The sequence below is a fragment of the Temnothorax americanus genome, unplaced genomic scaffold, assembly GCF_048541705.1.
Source record: "Temnothorax americanus isolate GAGA-0224 unplaced genomic scaffold, ASM4854170v1 Scaffold12, whole genome shotgun sequence".
Classification (NCBI taxonomy): Eukaryota; Metazoa; Arthropoda; class Insecta; order Hymenoptera; family Formicidae; genus Temnothorax; species Temnothorax americanus.
In genome coordinates, this window is record NW_027509253.1 from 233,406 (window position 1) to 253,211 (window position 19,806).

Genomic DNA, 19,806 nt, shown 5'->3' on the forward strand with positions numbered 1-19,806 from the left:
TTTGCTCGCGGCGACCGGTAATTGCCCATCTTAAATTTCCGTAGTGGGGCGAAAAAATGATTAACGGTCCGGGATTCTTTATCATCCAAGTTTCCGTACTTTAGTGCAAAGTACATTAAGACCAAGCCGCGGGAATATATACCGCGAGAAATAAAGTTCGGGTGGCGTGCCTCCATCCCTAGGAAATTCTTTTTTATATATGGTTTGGTATAATAATTTCTTTTCAATATTAGCGACACGTTTGATGAACGTGTATGTAGGTACGTTTAATCTCTCTCAAACGTCCAATTATTGTAATTATTAAGATATTATGTAAGATATTGCGTAAGATATTACGCAATAGATTAACACTTTGAGTGCCATATCACCCATTCTGGGTGACGCGTAAATTTCCTATCACCTATTTGTGAATGACGGTCTTATTTATTCAATTAAGAGTAATTTTAATATATATATATATATATATATATATATATATATATATATTAAAAAAAATTAAAGAAATAATATAAATTTTATTAAGACATTAAGTATACCAAAATTATTATTAAAAATTATCCGCGAGTTGAAAATTGTCCCGCACACAATCGCCAAGCAAAAAAGAATATGTGTTTTAATATAATTCTTTCAAGTACGATTTGTTTGTATCCAACTTTTAAAATTAACAATTTAATATCTCTGATGATTGATGTAATGTTAGATAGGTATACACTTACTCCGTTTCTGTTCACTTCTAATGCGTTTCTAACGCCCGATTTTCTATTTAAAATTGATCTAATGATATAAATTTCTTTGAATGTTACAGTAACAAAATTCATTCGCATCGGGATAGCTGACAAGAACGATAATCCCCCATATTTCGACAAGGGCCTCTACGAGGCTGAGGTAGATGAAAATGAGGACATTCAGCACACGGTGCTCACCGTCACCGCCAAAGATCACGACGAGTGTAAGTACTGGCCTTTTTAACAATATTGTCTCATTAATTATCCGTATATACATATATATATATATCGTTTCCATTCTCTCGTATTACAGACTATGCTGAAATTATTCAGCTGTCCATGTATATTTTAAATATTTGTAACTATGTTATAACGACGCTCGTCATGCCCGTATGTGTATCTTGGAAATATTTGAGCAGCCAATTGCAAATATGTGTAGTGTTAATTCTAACATGCGAGATAATTAAGGAGATATGGAGAGGGAAGTTTCGTACCGCGGTCTCATTTGTCTCACCGGGATGACAAGTCTAACATGATGAAATAGAAATTCTCGCGCGAATACAATTGCAAACGTCATTCTCAACGATTATATTTCACGCGTAAAAGGATTGCCATTTCCAAGAAAATTCAAATTATTCTATTATCTCTAACTTACAATGTACCGAAATTAATATAATTATAGATTGTATATACACACCATAGAAATGTTTGCCTCCACAGTGAGTGCATACGCGAATTGTTAGTTACGCGCAATACGTTCCGAACATAAATTACATAAATAAAATCTCACCTCATTTACTCTATTTCGATATTTAATCTTTTCGAGTAATACACACACGGATAAACAGGGCCATTATACGAATTTTCACGGCATTTTGGAAACGTTTAATTTATGGCTCAACAAATATCCACAATATACTAAGACTGATGTTTACGATTCCATTTTATTTACGTTCAAAAGACGTTTAAATTAGATGCATACTGTATTCCTTTTAAATTTAAATCTTAATTGCATAGCTGGCATTGTGCAAATAAATGGCATTAAAGAGATGGTGTATGGAGGAATAATACTAGTACCTATCTTGTGATTAAAATCTGCTTGTACAAATAAATATAGCATTCCCTCTATGCACGTGCGTCTGTAGTTGCTCAGATATTTCTGTTATTACATTTAAAGATTAAAGCTAACTTGGATTACATATCGGAATATAATATTTAGTATTATTTGAAATTGTTAATATTATCGCTCAATAAATTAGTCCTGCATTAAAAAGAAAAAAAATAGTACGTCTGAAAAGGCTGGGAACGAAAGAATTGTATTACTCACCAGAAAGAGATATAGTCCTAAATTTTTCAGCATCCCACCATCGTATCGTCCGAAATCGATCTGAAATAGAATTTACCGGATATACCATTATTGTCAAGTATAACTTTTACTGGAGTTCCATATCTTGGAACGCGAGAATTATATATATCGCGAACTAGATCGAAAGTATCGGAGGTGGACTTCGAATGGCGATCGATTGAAGACGGCCGCCGTCCCTCCGTGCTAACATCTCTTCCTCCCCCCCTTACCCCGCCCCCCGAAACTTTCTTACTCGATAAAACTCGCTCCGAGCGAGAAAACTTTTATCTCGGAATTCATTCGATTACAACGAAAAGCGTCACCGGGATGGAGAGAGTCGCACCTCTCACTTTTATTAAAAGCGCATACCCCTCCTTTCTGTGTTCGCAGCCTCGCGTATTCGATACGAGATCACGAGCGGGAACATAGGCGGTGCATTCGCGGTGAAAAACATGACCGGCGCCATTTACGTCGCGGGTGCGTTGGACTATGAGACGAGAAAGAGGGTTGGTATACTTGTGGTATCGCCATAAATGTCATCCAAGGGTGCCGCACGAGCGCCTTACCATAACGCGCATTGTAGCATCTTTGTTTATTCAGAAATTATTCAACGTTTCACTCGTTAAGAAAAGATTTTATTAATTCTTTTCTTTTTTTACTTATGTCGTATTTCCTGAGGACAATTGAAGAATGAAGAAATAAAAATTAAACAATCAACTTAATAGTTCTTTTAAATGTGTAAATATGAATATAATATTATAATATATGAGTTTGAATTTATTTTATGCACGCACTCTCTACTTGCATTTTACAAAAAGCTTATTCAACAACAGAAGGATCAGTATAATATTGCAATTGATAAGGATATGATAATTGACGAAGTGACAATTGCGTTATTTGCATAAATTGATAATTAATGTAATGGAAATTGAGTTGATTACGTCAATTGGTAAATTGATACAGTGACAATTGAGTTAATTGTCATCTCATTTCCTCCATGCATGCGAAAGCTGTATATTTAAGATATATCCGAACACTTACATGTGATATTTTACGACAAAATTCGCGTGTGCATCTTGCAGTACGAGCTTCGGCTTACTGCGTCGGACAACTTGAAGGAGAATTACACGACGGTTGTAATTCACGTGAAGGACGTAAACGACAACCCGCCCGTCTTCGAAAGACCGAATTACAGAACACAAATTACCGAGGAGGACGACAGGACTTTGCCGAAACGCGTTCTCGGGGTAATTGCTCTCCCTTGTGTAATCGTTACATATCGAACTTTTGCAAATTATGTGCGCCAAATGATCTGTTTGCCTTGTTTTTCGTTTCATACAGCGAGCTCGCAATTAATTAGCAATTAATATTTGATTCGCAGGTAACCGCGACTGACGGGGATAAAGATAGACCGCAAAACATTGTCTACTTCCTAACTGGGCAGGGTATCGATCCCGATAATCCCGCGAACAGCAAGTTCGACATCAATCGCACGACTGGAGAGATTTTTGTTCTGAAGGTCTGTTTCTAAATTGATTAATCGATATATTTCTCGTGTAAGAATTTTATCATTGAAGGATTAAACCGACAAATGTCACGTACAAAAATATATATGTATTATATCGTATATTAAATCGTATATTTGCGTAATATAAAAATTGCAAGGCTATATTAAATATAACTATTACTGAGCATCATAAATTCTCTTTGAATTTTTAATACTAAAAATTGAAAATGAGAAAACATGATGGTGGCGTTTTCTTCGTTAATAATTACGAAATTAATGAAGATGTAAAATCAAACAGTTTCGTTAAATTCATCTTACAGGAGTGACAAAAGATAACTCTGTCTTCTAGTTAATCTGGCACAAATTTTACTTCAAAGACTTGATATAACAATAAGATTAGATCGCAACCCGGTGACTGAGGAAAGGCCGAAATTCCGTATTGATATTTAAACACCTGGGCGCAATCTAACACCGGGTCGGCGCGGAAATTAATTCTTCTATGACTACAGAATGCACGTATTTGTGCACGTGGCAGCCCAGCGACGCAATATTGCGATGGAATAATTCAAATATCGGCGTCGCCGCGGCGCGATATTGAGTTTCAAGTAAAGACCGTGTCAATACACGATATCCTCGTCGAATCCTACGTTTCACTGGCTACTCAAAGGATCTCGCGCCTGACTCTCCTCTTTTTCTCGCCCGATATAGCCGCTGGACAGAGATCAACCGAATGGCCGGCCACAGTGGCGGTTCACCGTGTTTGCCCAGGACGAGGGTGGAGAAGGTCTCGTGGGTTACGCCGACGTCCAAGTTAACCTCAAGGACATCAATGACAACGCCCCGATATTCCCGCAGGGTGTCTACTTCGGCAACGTCACCGAGAACGGCACCGCAGGTTTGTGGGAGATATAGCCGACGGGGCAATACACGGACGCGGTTACATTCCCGTGCCATTAGAGTTACGCTGATTAGATTCCCGTCCCGCCGTTAGTTACGCTGTTACACGGAGGAGATCTACCCGTGACGGACTTGGACGATTTGCATATCTTAAAGCTTGCGATAGGGATAAAGAAAACTTTATCGATTTAACGAAAGATTGGTCATTTATCCTCGCCAATATAGATAGAGAATTTAGATAGTATTATATATGTTCAAAATTGGGGACATAAGACGTCTTGTGTCCCGATTTTGGACATACGTGCTGGTCTGGGAATTGACTTAACGTTTTTTTTTTACGCTCTTTTTTGTTAGGAATGGTGGTGATGACGATGACAGCTGTGGATTACGACGATCCAAATGAAGGCACGAACGCGAGACTTATCTACTCCATCGAGAAGAACGTCATCGAGGAGGAGACCGGCTCGCCCATTTTCGAAATTGAATCGGAAACTGGCGTCATCAAAACTGCCGTGTGCTGCCTGGATCGAGAACGCACCCCGGATTATTCTATACAAGTCGTCGCGATGGATGGAGGGGGGTTAAAGGGTAAAATCCTTTTAATTCCAATAATTTCTACACATCTTTTTTCAATTGTGGTCATTAATAATTATCTTAATCATATATTTTCATAGCCTTTACATCTAAAATGAATGACTTTTTACTAACAGTTTATCCAAAATTAATTAATTTTTATTCTTCTTCTGTGAAATATTATTTAGTAGAAAATTTAACGTGGAAATAAACGGTCATTGAGAGAGAGAGAAAGACTATTCCTACTTGTTTTACCTTGTTTTATTTATATCTTACGTTCGCTTATTAAAATATTACCATCCGTTCTTTCTGTGAGTTTTTTATCAGTTACATTCTGGATGTTCATCTGTATTCAAGTACGAAAGTCGAAAGTTCGAAAGAACTACGATGTGTGCGTGAAACGGCTACAGATATTTCCGCGAGCGATATAGCAATGCCGCATATTTTAAGAGCCACCTATAGAATATTCCATAGAGAGACATCGTTGCAGCATTTCTATGCATTTCTTGGCAGGCACCGGGACGGCATCGATACGGGTCAAAGACATAAACGACATGCCACCGCAGTTCACGAAGGACGAGTGGTTTACCGAAGTGGACGAGACGGAAGGGCCAGATCTGCCCGAGATGCCGATACTCACCGTAACCGTCCACGACGAAGACGAGACCAATAAATTCCAATACAAGGTAGCGTCTTATGTTTGCGACGCGAAATTTTTAATCGATTTTCGACATAGTAATGTTTACAATTGTAATATAAGTTATTGTATTCTTTTGTATTCTATTCAAGATTCACGCTGACTGTCACTTATCATCTCAATTAGAAATGTTAATGTAAATAAAAAGAAACATATATATCGGTGGTTTATCGGAGTAAAATTCATAGTTACGACGCGTTGCAGTTTCACAATAAATAATAAAATTAAAAAGAAAAATATTTTTTACAATATATTAGGAATAAGAATCACAAAGTGTCTGATTGCACCTATATATATTTTTTAAGATTGGAATAATACGGACATTATAAATGTCGTTGAACTTTTAAAGTCCACTTTTTCCTTGTTACTCGTTAATTTTAATATAATTTACGATGTATTTCAGGTAATCGAGAACAGCGGTTACGGTGCCGATAAATTTACTATGGTACGAAACAACGATGGCACAGGATCGTTGAAAATTGTGCAATCGCTGGATTACGAGGACCAACTGCAGAGTAATGGCTTTAGGTTTAGGATACAAGTGAACGATAAGGTAAGCAAAAAAAATAAGATACACAAACTTTTAGACTTTTAGAGATAAAGAGTGAGATACGATATAAATAAAGATATTCTAATTAAACACAATAAAAAATTAAATCTTTTCTATTTAATTTATATATAATTTATCAAAGATTAAACATATGTTTGTCTAAAAATTAATAGTTTTGCGAGAAAAATAATTTCTTTTCTTGCCTATTTAATTTATGAAATTATTGAAAGGTAATTCGTCGTGCTTATATAACAATTTAATCGGACAATTATCTCTTCAGGGCGAGGACAATGACAATGATAAATACCACGTGGCCTATTCCTGGGTGGTCGTGAAATTGCGAGATATCAATGACAATCAGCCACAATTCGAGAAAGCCAATATCGAGACTACCGTGCCGGAGAACGCCCGCATAGGCAGCAGCCTGGAAACGTTCAAGGCCACGGATCCGGATCAAGGTGGCAAGAGCAAGGTCTCGTATTCCATCGACAGAAGCTCCGATCGAAAGAGACAGTTCTTCATCAACGAAAACGGCACCGTGTCGATACAGAGAAGCCTTGATCGCGAGGAAACTCCTCGGCACCAGGTAAATTATAAGATACTAATATAGATTGATTGATAAAATTTGTTAAATAAACATGGTACAAATTAGAAGATTACTTGCAATGATAGAATTTAATAAATCCTGATAAAAAAATTTTATGTATTGTCAACACCACGACACATTAACTAAAATAACACTAAATTACAACGTAGATTAATGTAGCGTAAAAGTTATTAAAATAATGGTCTGCTTTAGGTTAAAATTTTGGCGATCGACGATGGAATACCACCTAAAACCGCGACAGCTACCCTGACAGTCGTCGTACAAGATATTAATGACAATCCACCGAGGTTCCTCAAGGACTATCGTCCAGTTTTACCGGAATACGCGCAAACCAAAAAGGTCGTCGAGATTCTCGCCACCGATGACGATGATCGATCGAGGAGCAACGGCCCTCCGTTTACTTTCCGGATGGATCCTAACGCGAACGATGTTATTAGAGCTAGCTTCAAAGTTGAGAGCGATAACAGTAAGTTTTGTTAATTAATAAATTTATCACATTACAACAGAATCATTCTTTGAGAGAAGACAATCCGCAAAACTCTTTCGCAATATCATAATTCGTCTTAATTAATAATAAAAATCTAGTTGCATAAATAAGTGCATTGTAGAGTACAGTTTATCACTCTCGTGCTCTGATTATTTTTCAGAGGGAGCTAATGGAGACGGAATGGCCGTGGTGTCATCCTTGCGATCGTTCGACAGGGAACAACAAAAGGAGTTTTTGATTCCTATCGTCATCAAAGATTCCGGGAACCCTTCAATGTCTGGGACCAGTACCTTGACGGTTATCATAGGGGACGTTAACGATAATAAGATGCAGCCTGGCTCCAAGGAAATCTTTGTATATAACTACGCAGTACGTATTAGCGTTAGATTAAATAACGCTAAGATAAGTTGCATTACATTATATCTCAATTTTTATGCGAATAATGCAAGCCTTTCAAAAGCTCTGTGGATGCGATATAATCTCATTAAATAATTTCTAGGGACAATCGCCGGATACCGAGATAGGTAGAGTGTACGTGTACGATCTGGACGACTGGGATCTGCCGGACAAGAAATTCTACTGGGAAGGATTGGAGCACGCGCAATTCAGACTCGACGAGGACTCGGGGATGATTTACATGAAATCTGGCACGCACGACGGCAAGTATCATCTACGGTTCAAGGTCTACGATCGGAAGCACACGCAGACGGACGTGCCCGCGAATGTGACCGTCACCGTCAAGAGTATCCCGCACGAGGCAGTGTTGAATTCAGGCTCGGTCCGAATATCCGGAATAACGGACGAGGACTTTATTCGCGTCTGGAATTATCAGGTGAGTCTCAAAATCCTACTAACGAGTGTATAATTGATGTATATACATATTATACCGATACATTTTACTAACAAATTTTTTTCTTAATAAAATAAATTTATGCTCTTATAAACTTCCGAAGTAATTTTTTTTGAAATCTTTATATTTTAGTTCGCGGAAGGATACTATAAGATTTACGTGATTTTCAGAATCAAACTCTGTCGCGGAGCAAAGCGGATTTATTCAGGGACAAGCTGTCGCATCTATTGAATATAGACAGGGACAATGTGGATGTTTTCAGTGTTCAATTAAGAAGAGTCCATCCACCGTTGACGGACGTCAGATTCGCCGCGCATGGCTCCCTATATTACAAACCGGTCAGGCTTAACGGCATTGTACTTATGCATCGCGAAGAGGTAAATGTCATTCAAGAAACGGTTTGAAGATACTTCAAATGCTTTAAAAAAATTGCGTTGAATAAAAGATTAAAAATTCAAATAAAAATTTCTGATACATGTTAATTAAACATCTCTGACTGATAGATCGAGAAAGATGTGGGTATCAACATAACTATGGTCGGTATCGACGAGTGTTACTACGAGAACGAGATGTGCGAAGGCAGTTGTACGAACACCCTCGATATCAGCAACCTGCCGTACATGGTAAACGCGAACAGGACCGCCCTTGTTGGCGTACGTGTGGACGTGATAGCCGAGTGCACCTGTGGAGCACGGAATTTCAGCAAGGGCGAGTCCTGCAGGAACAGTCCCTGCTACAACGGCGGACGCTGCGTGGAAGACCGATTTGGATTGTCGTAAGTGAAAATCAATTAAATTCCCCTTTGACATATCGCGAATCGTATGCATTTACGCAAAGTTTGCTGATGGCAAAAAAGAATCTCGTCGTCTTTGTAAATATAAAAATTTTAACGATTATTCTCTTAAATAGTTTTTGTCCTTTGATCACCGTTAGAGCTACTTATGTGTTTTACAACTTTAGATGTCAATGTCCATCTGGTTACAACGGCCCGAGGTGTCAGCAGACCGCTAGAAGCTTTCGGGGCAACGGTTGGGCATGGTATCCCGCTTTGGAGATGTGCGATAATAGTCACTTGAGCTTCGAGTTTATCACAAGAAAATCTGACGGACTATTATTGTACAATGGTCCGATTGTTCCTCCCGAAGTCGACGAGATAATGGTTTCTGGTAAGATCTTCAATCTTTTACGTTTTTTAATTGCCGTATCAATGATTTTATTATGTTAAACGTGTTAACAGACTTTATCTCGGTCGAATTGGAACGCGGTATACCGAGGCTACTGATCGATTTTGGATCTGGCACTTTGGAGCTAAAAGTGAAGCCAAAGAAAACTTTGGACGACGGCGAGTGGCATCGACTTGACATTTTCTGGAATACGGAGGTAAAGTAATCGATATTATATTGTTTTACTTGTAGAACTTGATAAGCTAAGCACACGTACCGGTTTTTTTTAAATAAAGATTATAAATTATACTACATGCATTACGTGATGTACATATTAAGCTAAGATCTAAGCTACAAACAAGCCTTTGGCGATTTTTCATGAGTGCAAAATAGTTCTAACGCTGGAATTATCTACAGACCGTAAAGCTCATCATCGACTACTGTAAATCCGCGGAGATATCCGAGTTGGAGGATGGAAGCCCACCGGAATTCAACGACACTAGCTGCCAGGCTACGGGCACGATACCGCCGTTCAACGAGTACCTGAACGTGAACGCACCGCTGCAGATCGGCGGTCTCTACGTAGAGCAGTTCGATCCGACGCACTACAAGTGGAAGCACATGCCGGTGGGCAAGGGCTTCGACGGCTGCATCAAGAATCTCTTTCACAACAGCAAGCTGTACGATCTCGCTCACCCGGGTCTCTCGCGGAACAGCGTCGCCGGTTGCCCGCAGACGGAGGAGATCTGCAACAATCAGGAATCGACCTTCCGCTGCTGGGAACACGGCACCTGTGTCGGCAGCTTCACCGAGGCGAGATGCCAGTGCAATCCCGGCTGGACCGGTCCCGGATGCATGACGCCGACGATCCCGACCACCTTCAAGCCCCAAAGCTACGTCAAGTACGCGCTGTCCTTCGAGCCGGACAAGTACTCCACTCAGGTGCAATTGAGATTCCGTACCCGAGAGATTCACGGCGAGTTGTTCAGAGTGAGCGATCAGCACAATAGGGAATACGCCATTTTGGAGGTGACGCATTTTGAATTTTAATTATTAAAGGATTATTTTATGAATATTTTCTACATTCTTTTACAAAACAGCCGCTAATTGAGCAATTTATTATTCACGAAGGATTACTTATTCATTATTTCAATGCGAGTTGTGAACGATTGCAATTTGAAGCGTTATAATTTTATTGTGTATTTCTTCCACGAGTTGTTTTTGATATTACTTTTAACAAAATATATAATATTTATTTCTTTTGTGTAAAATAAGATATTTAATCTCGCCTCGGTGAAGCTGCCAATTACAAAATCTATATCTTTTACTTATTAGACGCATTACATAGAACAAAGTTCTTTAAAAGTTTTTACAATTTTTTTGATGCGCGACTTTAAATATATTTTTGAAACGTCCAGATTTTTAAATTTTGCTGTGTGTAATTTTAATGAATTAGGCTCATTGAGGAAAGAAATTTTAACGCACTATCTGAAACATCTATTCGTTATAATTTCAGATCAAGGACAGCAGACTGCACTTCAGGTATAATCTGAACAGTCTTAGGACAGAAGAACGAGATATCTGGCTTTCGGCGATAGCCGTCGACGATGGACAATGGCACACGGTCAGAGTGTCGAGATATGGATCCGCTGCAACTTTGGAGTTGGACGGTGGCGAAGGACGAAGATTCAATGAGACCTTTTCCTTCGAAGGTCATCAATGGCTCCTCGTGGACAAGCAGGAAGGTGTCTACGCCGGTGGCAAGGCGGAATACACTGGCGTTCGCACATTTGAAGTTTACGCGGATTATCAGAAAGGTAATTTAGATCGCTTTACGCAGAAATAAAATATAAATGCGTTTTTATATTATTACAGTAACTTTAAATAAATTTTAAAATTTTTTTATATTTACATAATTAGAAGACGCATAATTTTGAATTATATTTTTCCTGTTCTTACAAAATATAATAAAACAAAATATATATTTGAATAAGATACAAAAGAAATTGAATTGGCACATATATTAAAAATAGTTTATTCTAATGTGTGTGATAATTTTTTCGTTTGAGAAATGAAGAAATCAGATTTGTTTTATTTTATGAGAACTTTATAATAAATTTTGAGTCTTTTACACAGCGAAATAAATTTATTAATAATTGTACAATTTTTAATAAAAATCGAAGGTTGTTTGGACGATATAAGATTGGAAGGGAAACATCTTCCGCTACCACCCGCCATGAACGGGACTCAATGGGGTCAGGCGACGATGGCGCGGAACTTGGAGAGGAATTGTCCGTCGAATAAACCGTGTGCCAATGTCATTTGTCAAGATCCCTTCGAGTGCATCGATCTCTGGAACGAATACGACTGCACGTAGGTATCATTATTACGACTTCATTTATCTTCGAGACAATCGATGTCACAAACTTTTTTTTTCATCGCCGCAGTTGCGGGGAGGGAAGAATCCCCTCGCCGGATAACAAGGGATGCATGGATAAAAACGAGTGCATCGACTATCCTTGCCTGAACGGTGGTAGATGTATCAATCAGGACCCGCGATTCCGATACCGGTGCATTTGTCCCGATGGCTTCTGGGGCGAGAACTGCGAACTAGTCCAAGAGGGACAGACGCTCAAGCTGAGCATGGGCGCGTTGGCGGCGATCCTCGTCTGTCTCTTGATCATTCTCGGTTAGTATATGCAAATCGATCACTGTCAAATACTTGAGACATATAAATATATATATATGTATATATATATATAATCTGACGCACGCCTTTTGTTTCTTTCTATTGTATCTTTTTACTTTACGTGTTATTATATACATCTTTGATAATATTTTATTTTTATTTTATGTTTTTAAGCATAAGCACGTTTAATTATGTTTCAGTTCTTATTTTTGTGGCAACCGTATGATCGACTGAAAAATAAAACCAAGTTTTACTACGAAAGCTTATGTCTCTTTATTTTACTTCCCCTTTTGTTTACTCATTTTTTTTACAAATTATTTCTTCCATCTGCTTTAATTGTTTTCACAGCGCGCTTTGCATTTGAACGCTAATCGAAACTGCATATTTAAAGATCGCATACAAGACTGCCTCAATATAAGCTTTCGTTTCGAGAATGATGGTCCCGACTGATAAGACTGACACCTGTTTTGTACATTGCAATATCGTAGAGCACAGTTGCCGCTGTGGATTTTGTTACACTTTGCACTTGCTTGAACTCTCAGCAGAGAAGTATTACTTCGTTATATTGATAACGACACTTCGTTTAACACGGACAATACAAATTAATTTTATTAATATCAAAATTGCAGTTCTTGTCTTGGTATTCGTCGTTTACAACAGAAGACGAGAAGCGCACATAAAGTATCCCGGCCCGGATGACGACGTGAGGGAAAACATCATCAACTACGACGACGAGGGTGGCGGAGAGGACGACATGACCGCGTTCGATATCACGCCTTTGCAGATTCCGATCGGTGGCCCGATACCGGAAATGGGTGGCAAGCTGCCTCCGTGTAAAGTAGCCTGTACGTTGTATTTTTCGATTGTAAAGCGACGGGATAGGTCACGAGAGCTGGAGAAATAATCGTAGCGCTCTTCTCAGATCCACTTGGACCGGAACCGAACGTTGGCGTCTTCATCGAGGATCACAAGAAGAGGGCCGATAGTGATCCAAACGCACCGCCCTTCGACGATTTACGGAATTACGCGTACGAAGGTGGCGGAAGTACCGCGGGTTCTCTAGAATCATTAGCCTCCGGTATGTAAAAGGGAGAATTTTCAAGATATTTAGTATTTTATATACTCTGTAAAAAAAGTACCATGTATTTCTCAAAAGTTTTCAAATTTTCTTTTTAAATTGTTTTTACAAGAATTTACTTTTTCATATCGTAGTACGAAATATTATTTGTATTAATAGTATTAATATGATATTTTGTTGTATTAACACTAGAACTACCAAGAGGGTCAAAATAATCCGTTTGGCATTTTTTAATAATTTATTACTTATTTTTAAAATATCTTAATTTCTGAAACTTTCCCTGACTTTTATTAAAATTACATAGATTAATTTTATTAATTTGTCATCTCTTTTCCTCTTTTCTTTTTTAAGATTTCTTGTAGAAATAAATATAGATTAATATCCGGTTTATATTATTTGTATCAATATATATAAACAAATTTTACTTTTTTCTAATCAATTTTTTCTAATCTTAGGTACGGACGATGAGCAACACGAGTACGAATATCTAGGCGCTTGGGGCCCGAGATTCGATAAGCTGGCCGACATGTACGGTCCCGCGGAGGAGAGCGAGGAGGAGGAATAATCGACCGAGCACACGACCGAGTCTCCACATCACATTACACCGAGTAACGCGATCCACATCATCCGAATGGGTGCTCGTCAGACCTGCACGATCGAGACGACCCGGTCCGTCACGTCGGACGACAGAGATCGCCGTCGCGAGCATTCGGTGGATATCGAAAGAAAACGAGAGCACGCCTCCCTTCGCCGAGAGTGACAAATCCCTCTCCCCCCGACGAACGGCGAGGGACAACTTCCTCGTAGTGGTGCAGCTAGTGAAAGTACTAATTACACGCGTGATGTCGCACGCACCACGTAACAACACGCCGTGTCATCCGCGGTGCGTGCGCACAACACACACCCAGTCACACGTTACTCGGGGGTCAAAGGTGCATAAAAGGAACGTTGCAATAACGCGACGGCACACGGTAGAAAGGTGGTAAATGAGAAGGCGCGTGTGGAAGTCGTTAGCATATACCTATCTGTATAGTACGTTATACGTAGTGAGATATCTCCAAAGACACGCGACACAGGACTTTTTCTAACGTGATCCTTCACCCTCGATACCCACACGATTTCCGGTCATCGGTCGCCATCGCGGTAAGTCACCCACGCATACATCTATGTATACATATATACGTGTAGGTATAATATCGCGTCGTTGTCGTCAAGTGTCGGATCTTAGATCGGCGTTTCGTCCTCGCGCGCAGCCGGGATCATTCGTTTATTTAAATGTCGCGGAATTGGGGCGAACGTGTTAGATGTGTTGTAAACGATTAATCAAGGGCATTCACGTACATTCAGACACACATATATACATACACACACATATATGTTAACACAGGACACCGACGATACCGTTTTGAAAGACGGCATGATTCCGTCGTCGTCGTCGGCGGCAAGATCCTTCGTTTCTTCGTCGCGCCAACTCTTCGTTTCTTCATTCTTCTGCACGACGTCTCTCCCGCGGGACGTATCCTCGACGAACATATATATATATATATATATATATATATATATATATATATATTTATTTATTTCGTTGTCCTGAATGCGGAGGAGTCCCGGAAAAGCAACGCACTTTCGTTTATGACGGACGATCCTACCGTATAGATAGTCTGCCATAATAGGAATTATCGTTAAGGTATCGTTAGTTGTCGCGACATTGGCTCATTGTCGTCATCGTCATCATTATCGTCATCCTCACCGATTAGCATTATATACTATTAAATATTATAATATATTATATAAATATATTATAAATATGGATTTATATAGAGGCGCACGACAAAATAAGGCAGGAAAGTGATTAAACGGAGAAAAAAAGTCCGTGAAAGGTGGGGGAGAGAGTATGAGTTATCGCGCGCGCGCAGTGTAATTATTACAATTACGGTATAGCGGACATAAAGTCTAAATATAAATACAAATATAAATATATATATATATATATAAATATAAATACAAATATATATTATGCATATACATACAAACAGAGAAAACACGTACGAACATACAGACAATTAACACAGAGAGATGAGAGATTTGAATTCGCTAAAAAATATGCTCACCGTTGATATATATATATCTCGATATAGTTTTAATATTTATTTTATGTCATCTCTCAAAGGAGATCGGAGCGCGAAGAGCACGCGGGGTATATGGGGTACGCGTGCACGAGGAGCCGTGGAGATTCGAGAGAGAGAGACAAAGACAGAGAGAGAGAGAGAGAGAGAGAGAGAGAAAGATAAATGTGGCAGGATTTCGTTCTAGTCATCCCGAATGGTTCGTTGATGCATCGTTTCCGTGGACAGAATTTCTTTGCCGTTTTTCCCCGCGTCTGAACGAGCGGAAACTAACTAACTCTCTCATAGCAATTATATATAATTATATTAAAATTACGGGATTACAATTTAAGATTTATAATAATTTTCTACGAGTTTTTGGTAAATCGATGGAAATTCTTTTTCCTCAAGAGCATTCGTAAAATAAATCGTGAATGAGAAAGTTAATCCGTTCTAACTATATGTAAATAGAGAGATTGCTATAAAGATACAGCAATCTCTTTTTTGAATTTAATTCTTATTATAAACAAGAACGACGTCGATATAATTATAAGCCAGATGTGACTTTTAACTGACGAATATAAGGAAGGATTAAGATTTAAAAATGATCATTAATCGTAATTAGTCGAACCGCGCGGATTTTATTAACACAAAGGAAATCACAACTTAAAGGTCCCGTCTAACGCAAAATGAGGCTCGACGAGCTTTTCGATACCTCACGACGCCACGTGCACGCGTGATTGATTATATTATACCGTCGATCGCCTTTCGCGGGAGAAACTTTCCACGCACCGAGCCCCGACTGAACCTGTAAAATTCTCAACGGGAATATTAATAGTCAATTTACCGGTTAGGGAGAGAAAGAGAGAGAAAGAGGTTGAAGGGAGAAGCCGTTAGGAGTACGTCGTAAGCACTTGTACGAATATTGTAATTAACATGTGTATGAGTGTGCCGGCGCGCGCAGTATTTGCGTGACTGCGCATCGCTGTATAATTGTCCTACCAATGATCGTGTTTGCGTATGGTTTTTCAACGAATTTGTGATATTAAGTTGCGTATATCTACAACAGTACACGTCCCCGCGTACTATATCGTCGTTCCTCGAAGACCTGCGAGCACCGACAGCGCGACCGTACAACTCTCACGAAGCAAAAGTCTTTTGAATACGTCTGGAAGAAATCTCGAGGAATATTCATGAGATTTGCGATATTTCCTAGTCTTTTGTTTTGTTTGGATTTATATCAGTTGCTTTTTGCGGCGCAACATTGTGGCGACGATAAAATCGTTACAGCGACGGTTATTCAATAAAATAATTCTAATTCAGTGCTAAATTGTCGAGTGGCTCACGGGAAAAATTACTGACAAAATCTTGAAAAGTAGAAATATATTTTTTCGAACTACAACGAATGTCCGACGTAATTTTATCATCGCGTTATGAGACAGCAATAATCCTACCTCGAGCAATAAGTTTAGTAGCAATAGATGCAGTTCTCTGTTCTGAGGTCTTTGATTGCAGTTCGCCGCTTTGAACTTACTTGTACGTTCACTGTTCAATTTCGTATTTAATTGAACTATATTTAACTGTGAAGAACATCAGGTAGAAAGGGAAAAGACCTTTTCTTCAAAATTTAAAAAAAAATTAAAGTTTTTTCAAGGTAATAGCTCACTGGAGAAACTTTATAGAAATTTCGGTTAACTATGTGAACCTATTTTGAGGCTACAGATGGTGAAATGAATCTCATAAAAAAAATCTTGCTCTTTCGGTGCCCGCACGTCCAATTCATCAAAGCCCGTCGTTCATCCTATTATAGATCCCTTAGTTTCTCCAGACATTCCCATTATCGACTCGATCCCGTCAAGTAGATTCTAAGCAGAGACAGTATTTGAATGGGGTTATTGGAGGACGAAAGAATTATCGTTAAGTAACTGTATTGAGTAGCGCGCGAGCGCGCGTCGCGTGTGTGCAGTGGCAAAAAAACAAAAACAAAACAAAAACAAAACAGAAAGGCAGCCTAATTATACGAGTGTATGTATAGTAGGCGTCATTAATGCCTTCCACCTGAAGCATAGTACATGTAACGTGCACTATAGAAATCCCAAGAACACAGCTAGGAAGGCATTATAATGACGCCTTCTGTATACAATGTATCTGTACAATCGATGAGGTGCGATCGATCGTTCATTTGAAAAACAATCGTCCCTCTAATTTAAATACAATTAAAATAACAAATATTTATATTTTTTTTACTTTTAAGATAATGGATCAATTAATTCTCCGAAAGAAATGTTCTTACCGTTAAATGCCGAATTTGTTCAACTTGAATTAAAAATTGTTCTAAGTTAATTTCAACTACTATATACTTGAATTGACGTAATAATAAAGATTGCCACTTTCGTGACTGTGTAAACTTGATACGCGATGGCGATTGATCGCGTATCTGTACATCGATGAGGCTCGAAGACTCTTCCATTCGCTCGACCCGTGCACCTCGATCGTTTTATGTAAAAGCTTTTTGAGAAGCAGTATGTGTATGCGTTTAAAACGCGTTTAACCGAAAAATATATGTGACAGAAGCGGAATTAAAAATTCCGAAGTTGAATGAATGCAGAGATTAAAACCGATATCTCGATATCGACAAAGTTCTAAAAGACGAAAAAAGTTGAAAGATAATCTAAAACAGATATCTAGAACCAGATCTGAAAGATCAGTATTTCTTTTAAATACCTCACGATCTTCTTAAAATATCTTTACGGCATCTTTTAAATACTTTAAATGTCTTGCATATATTTTTAATGAACACAAACTTTGACGCGATAAACACGCAAAAACAATCTACTCAAATTAATACATATTGTATAAGATTATAATTCACAAACTCATCAGATTATTATTCGTAAAAATTAACAAGATTTTACATTTTTCTTTTATACTTGCAACATCGAAAATCTAACTTGTTAGATAGTTATATCGGTTTCAGTTTTTGCGTGAGACTCGAACATTAATGAGCAAATCAGGAAACAGAGTCCGCGAGACTGTCGCTCAAAGAAAAATGCTCACGACGATTTCATTTGCGATCGACTGATTTCAATCGTACTTATATTTAACGAACCGTATTGAAGATTTATGACGAGAGACGCGAGTTACAAAAGTTATAAAAAGTCAAAGAATATTCGAACAACAATTCATTTGTCAAAAGAACGAACGAACTGTTCGAAGGAGGGAAACTAAAATAACGACACGTTCCTTAAATCCATTCCAATGCAATTGTCGCGATTAATTAATAAATTAATATTAAAAGATTCGGCTCAACGTCATTTGTCGTCGTTAAATTAGATTAGTCTGTATGCTTGCTTATATAGTTCGTGCGTATAATCCCAAAAAATTGGCGCTGTAAATCGAAGGCAAATAAGTTCGAATGCCCGTTTCGTGATACGGGAATTTACCATCTGAGTAACGTACTTACGGAATCTTTTGGAAAGATCTCATTTTACATTACATTTTATCGCAACCGGGGATCGCTCTTCGATACTACCGGTCGCGGAATGAAGACAAGACATTTATATGCTCATCCTACATATCCCCAACTTTTTCTGAGCACTGCCTAATCGTGCACAAAGGTATGCACACTTGGTAAACGGGGTACTATAGGGCCGAGCGCGAGCAAACTCGTACATAATTAACATAACCGAATTCCGTTCAGTTGAAAAAAAAGAGATAAGGAAAAAAGGATAGAGAGAAAACGATAGAGTCCGCTTCACATCGCATCTTACAAAAAGATAATGAAGAACACCTCCCGTTTTCGACCAACCAGCTTTTTCGAATTGTCGACGCTGGCTCTATAAAAATTATTTTTATTGATTGCAGAGGATTAGTGTTTCTAGGAAATTAAAATATTATTAAAATTATGTAGATTATTGAATTAAAATTATGCAATATATTTGCATTAAACAAAAACTGTGCAATATATTGGACTTTACTTTTCATATTTATTTTGTTAAAAATTTTCTTTTCTCATATTTTAAGCGCACAAAAAAGATAGAAATCGTATCCGAGAACGATATTTTCCAGAGGAAATCGGTTGAAAAATTTTTTACTAAAATATATTGCGATACTAAAAAGACGTGAAGAGCGAGTCAAGATGCGAACCTCAGAAAATAATCTACTTTCGCAATTTAGAGTAATTTAGTATTTATAGGAGAGGTGTTCTTTTTAATGTCGTGGATCAAATGTTTCACAGCGAAGTAATGATCGTAGAGCGTAAGATGGATTTATTACGGAGAGAGCAGACGGCTTTATCTGTCGGTCGACGAAAAGAAAGATCACTGTAAGATACACATATTATTACATAATGTAACGCTGCCACTGAACACATCCCGTTAGTACAATTACCGTATATATAATAATAATAATATTAAATAATCCGCAGTATACTGGAACACACCGTATTATTAATTGAATTGATATTTATTAACGATTATAATTATTATATTATTACCACTATATTATCTATACCATTTGTACTTTACACTTCAG

At 38.3% G+C, this 19,806-nt stretch overlaps 2 protein-coding genes across 4 annotated transcripts in view; one reads left to right on the top strand and one right to left on the bottom strand.

Annotated features, from left to right (window-relative positions):
* LOC143893434 (neural-cadherin) overlaps positions 1-16,444 on the top strand; it is a 203,242-nt gene extending 186,798 nt beyond the window's left edge. For 2 of the 3 annotated variants that reach the window (XM_077398808.1, XM_077398806.1), the window contains exons 15-37: positions 806-949; positions 2,461-2,576; positions 3,153-3,317; positions 3,452-3,589; positions 4,286-4,472; positions 4,829-5,062; positions 5,561-5,733; positions 6,148-6,297; positions 6,575-6,880; positions 7,094-7,367; positions 7,549-7,757; positions 7,888-8,220; positions 8,409-8,615; positions 8,742-9,013; positions 9,199-9,404; positions 9,476-9,618; positions 9,819-10,430; positions 10,918-11,218; positions 11,585-11,774; positions 11,849-12,090; positions 12,720-12,935; positions 13,013-13,168; positions 13,624-16,444. In XM_077398808.1, coding sequence (XP_077254934.1) covers positions 806-949; positions 2,461-2,576; positions 3,153-3,317; positions 3,452-3,589; positions 4,286-4,472; positions 4,829-5,062; positions 5,561-5,733; positions 6,148-6,297; positions 6,575-6,880; positions 7,094-7,367; positions 7,549-7,757; positions 7,888-8,220; positions 8,409-8,615; positions 8,742-9,013; positions 9,199-9,404; positions 9,476-9,618; positions 9,819-10,430; positions 10,918-11,218; positions 11,585-11,774; positions 11,849-12,090; positions 12,720-12,935; positions 13,013-13,168; positions 13,624-13,733 — 5,084 coding nt within the window. In that variant the 3' untranslated portion in view covers positions 13,734-16,444. Of the gene's footprint in view, positions 1-805; positions 950-2,460; positions 2,577-3,152; positions 3,318-3,451; positions 3,590-4,285; positions 4,473-4,828; positions 5,063-5,560; positions 5,734-6,147; positions 6,298-6,574; positions 6,881-7,093; positions 7,368-7,548; positions 7,758-7,887; positions 8,221-8,408; positions 8,616-8,741; positions 9,014-9,198; positions 9,405-9,475; positions 9,619-9,818; positions 10,431-10,917; positions 11,219-11,584; positions 11,775-11,848; positions 12,091-12,290; positions 12,372-12,719; positions 12,936-13,012; positions 13,169-13,623 lie in introns of those variants that run through there. The other variant, XM_077398809.1, reaches the window with a different exon arrangement.
* LOC143893441 (cytochrome P450 27C1-like) overlaps positions 1-19,806 on the bottom strand; it is a 363,376-nt gene that overhangs the window by 62,570 nt on the left and 281,000 nt on the right. Inside the window, exon 5 of the mRNA XM_077398823.1 lies at positions 2,053-2,112. Coding sequence (XP_077254949.1) covers positions 2,053-2,112 — 60 coding nt within the window. The remainder of the gene's footprint in view (positions 1-2,052; positions 2,113-19,806) is intronic.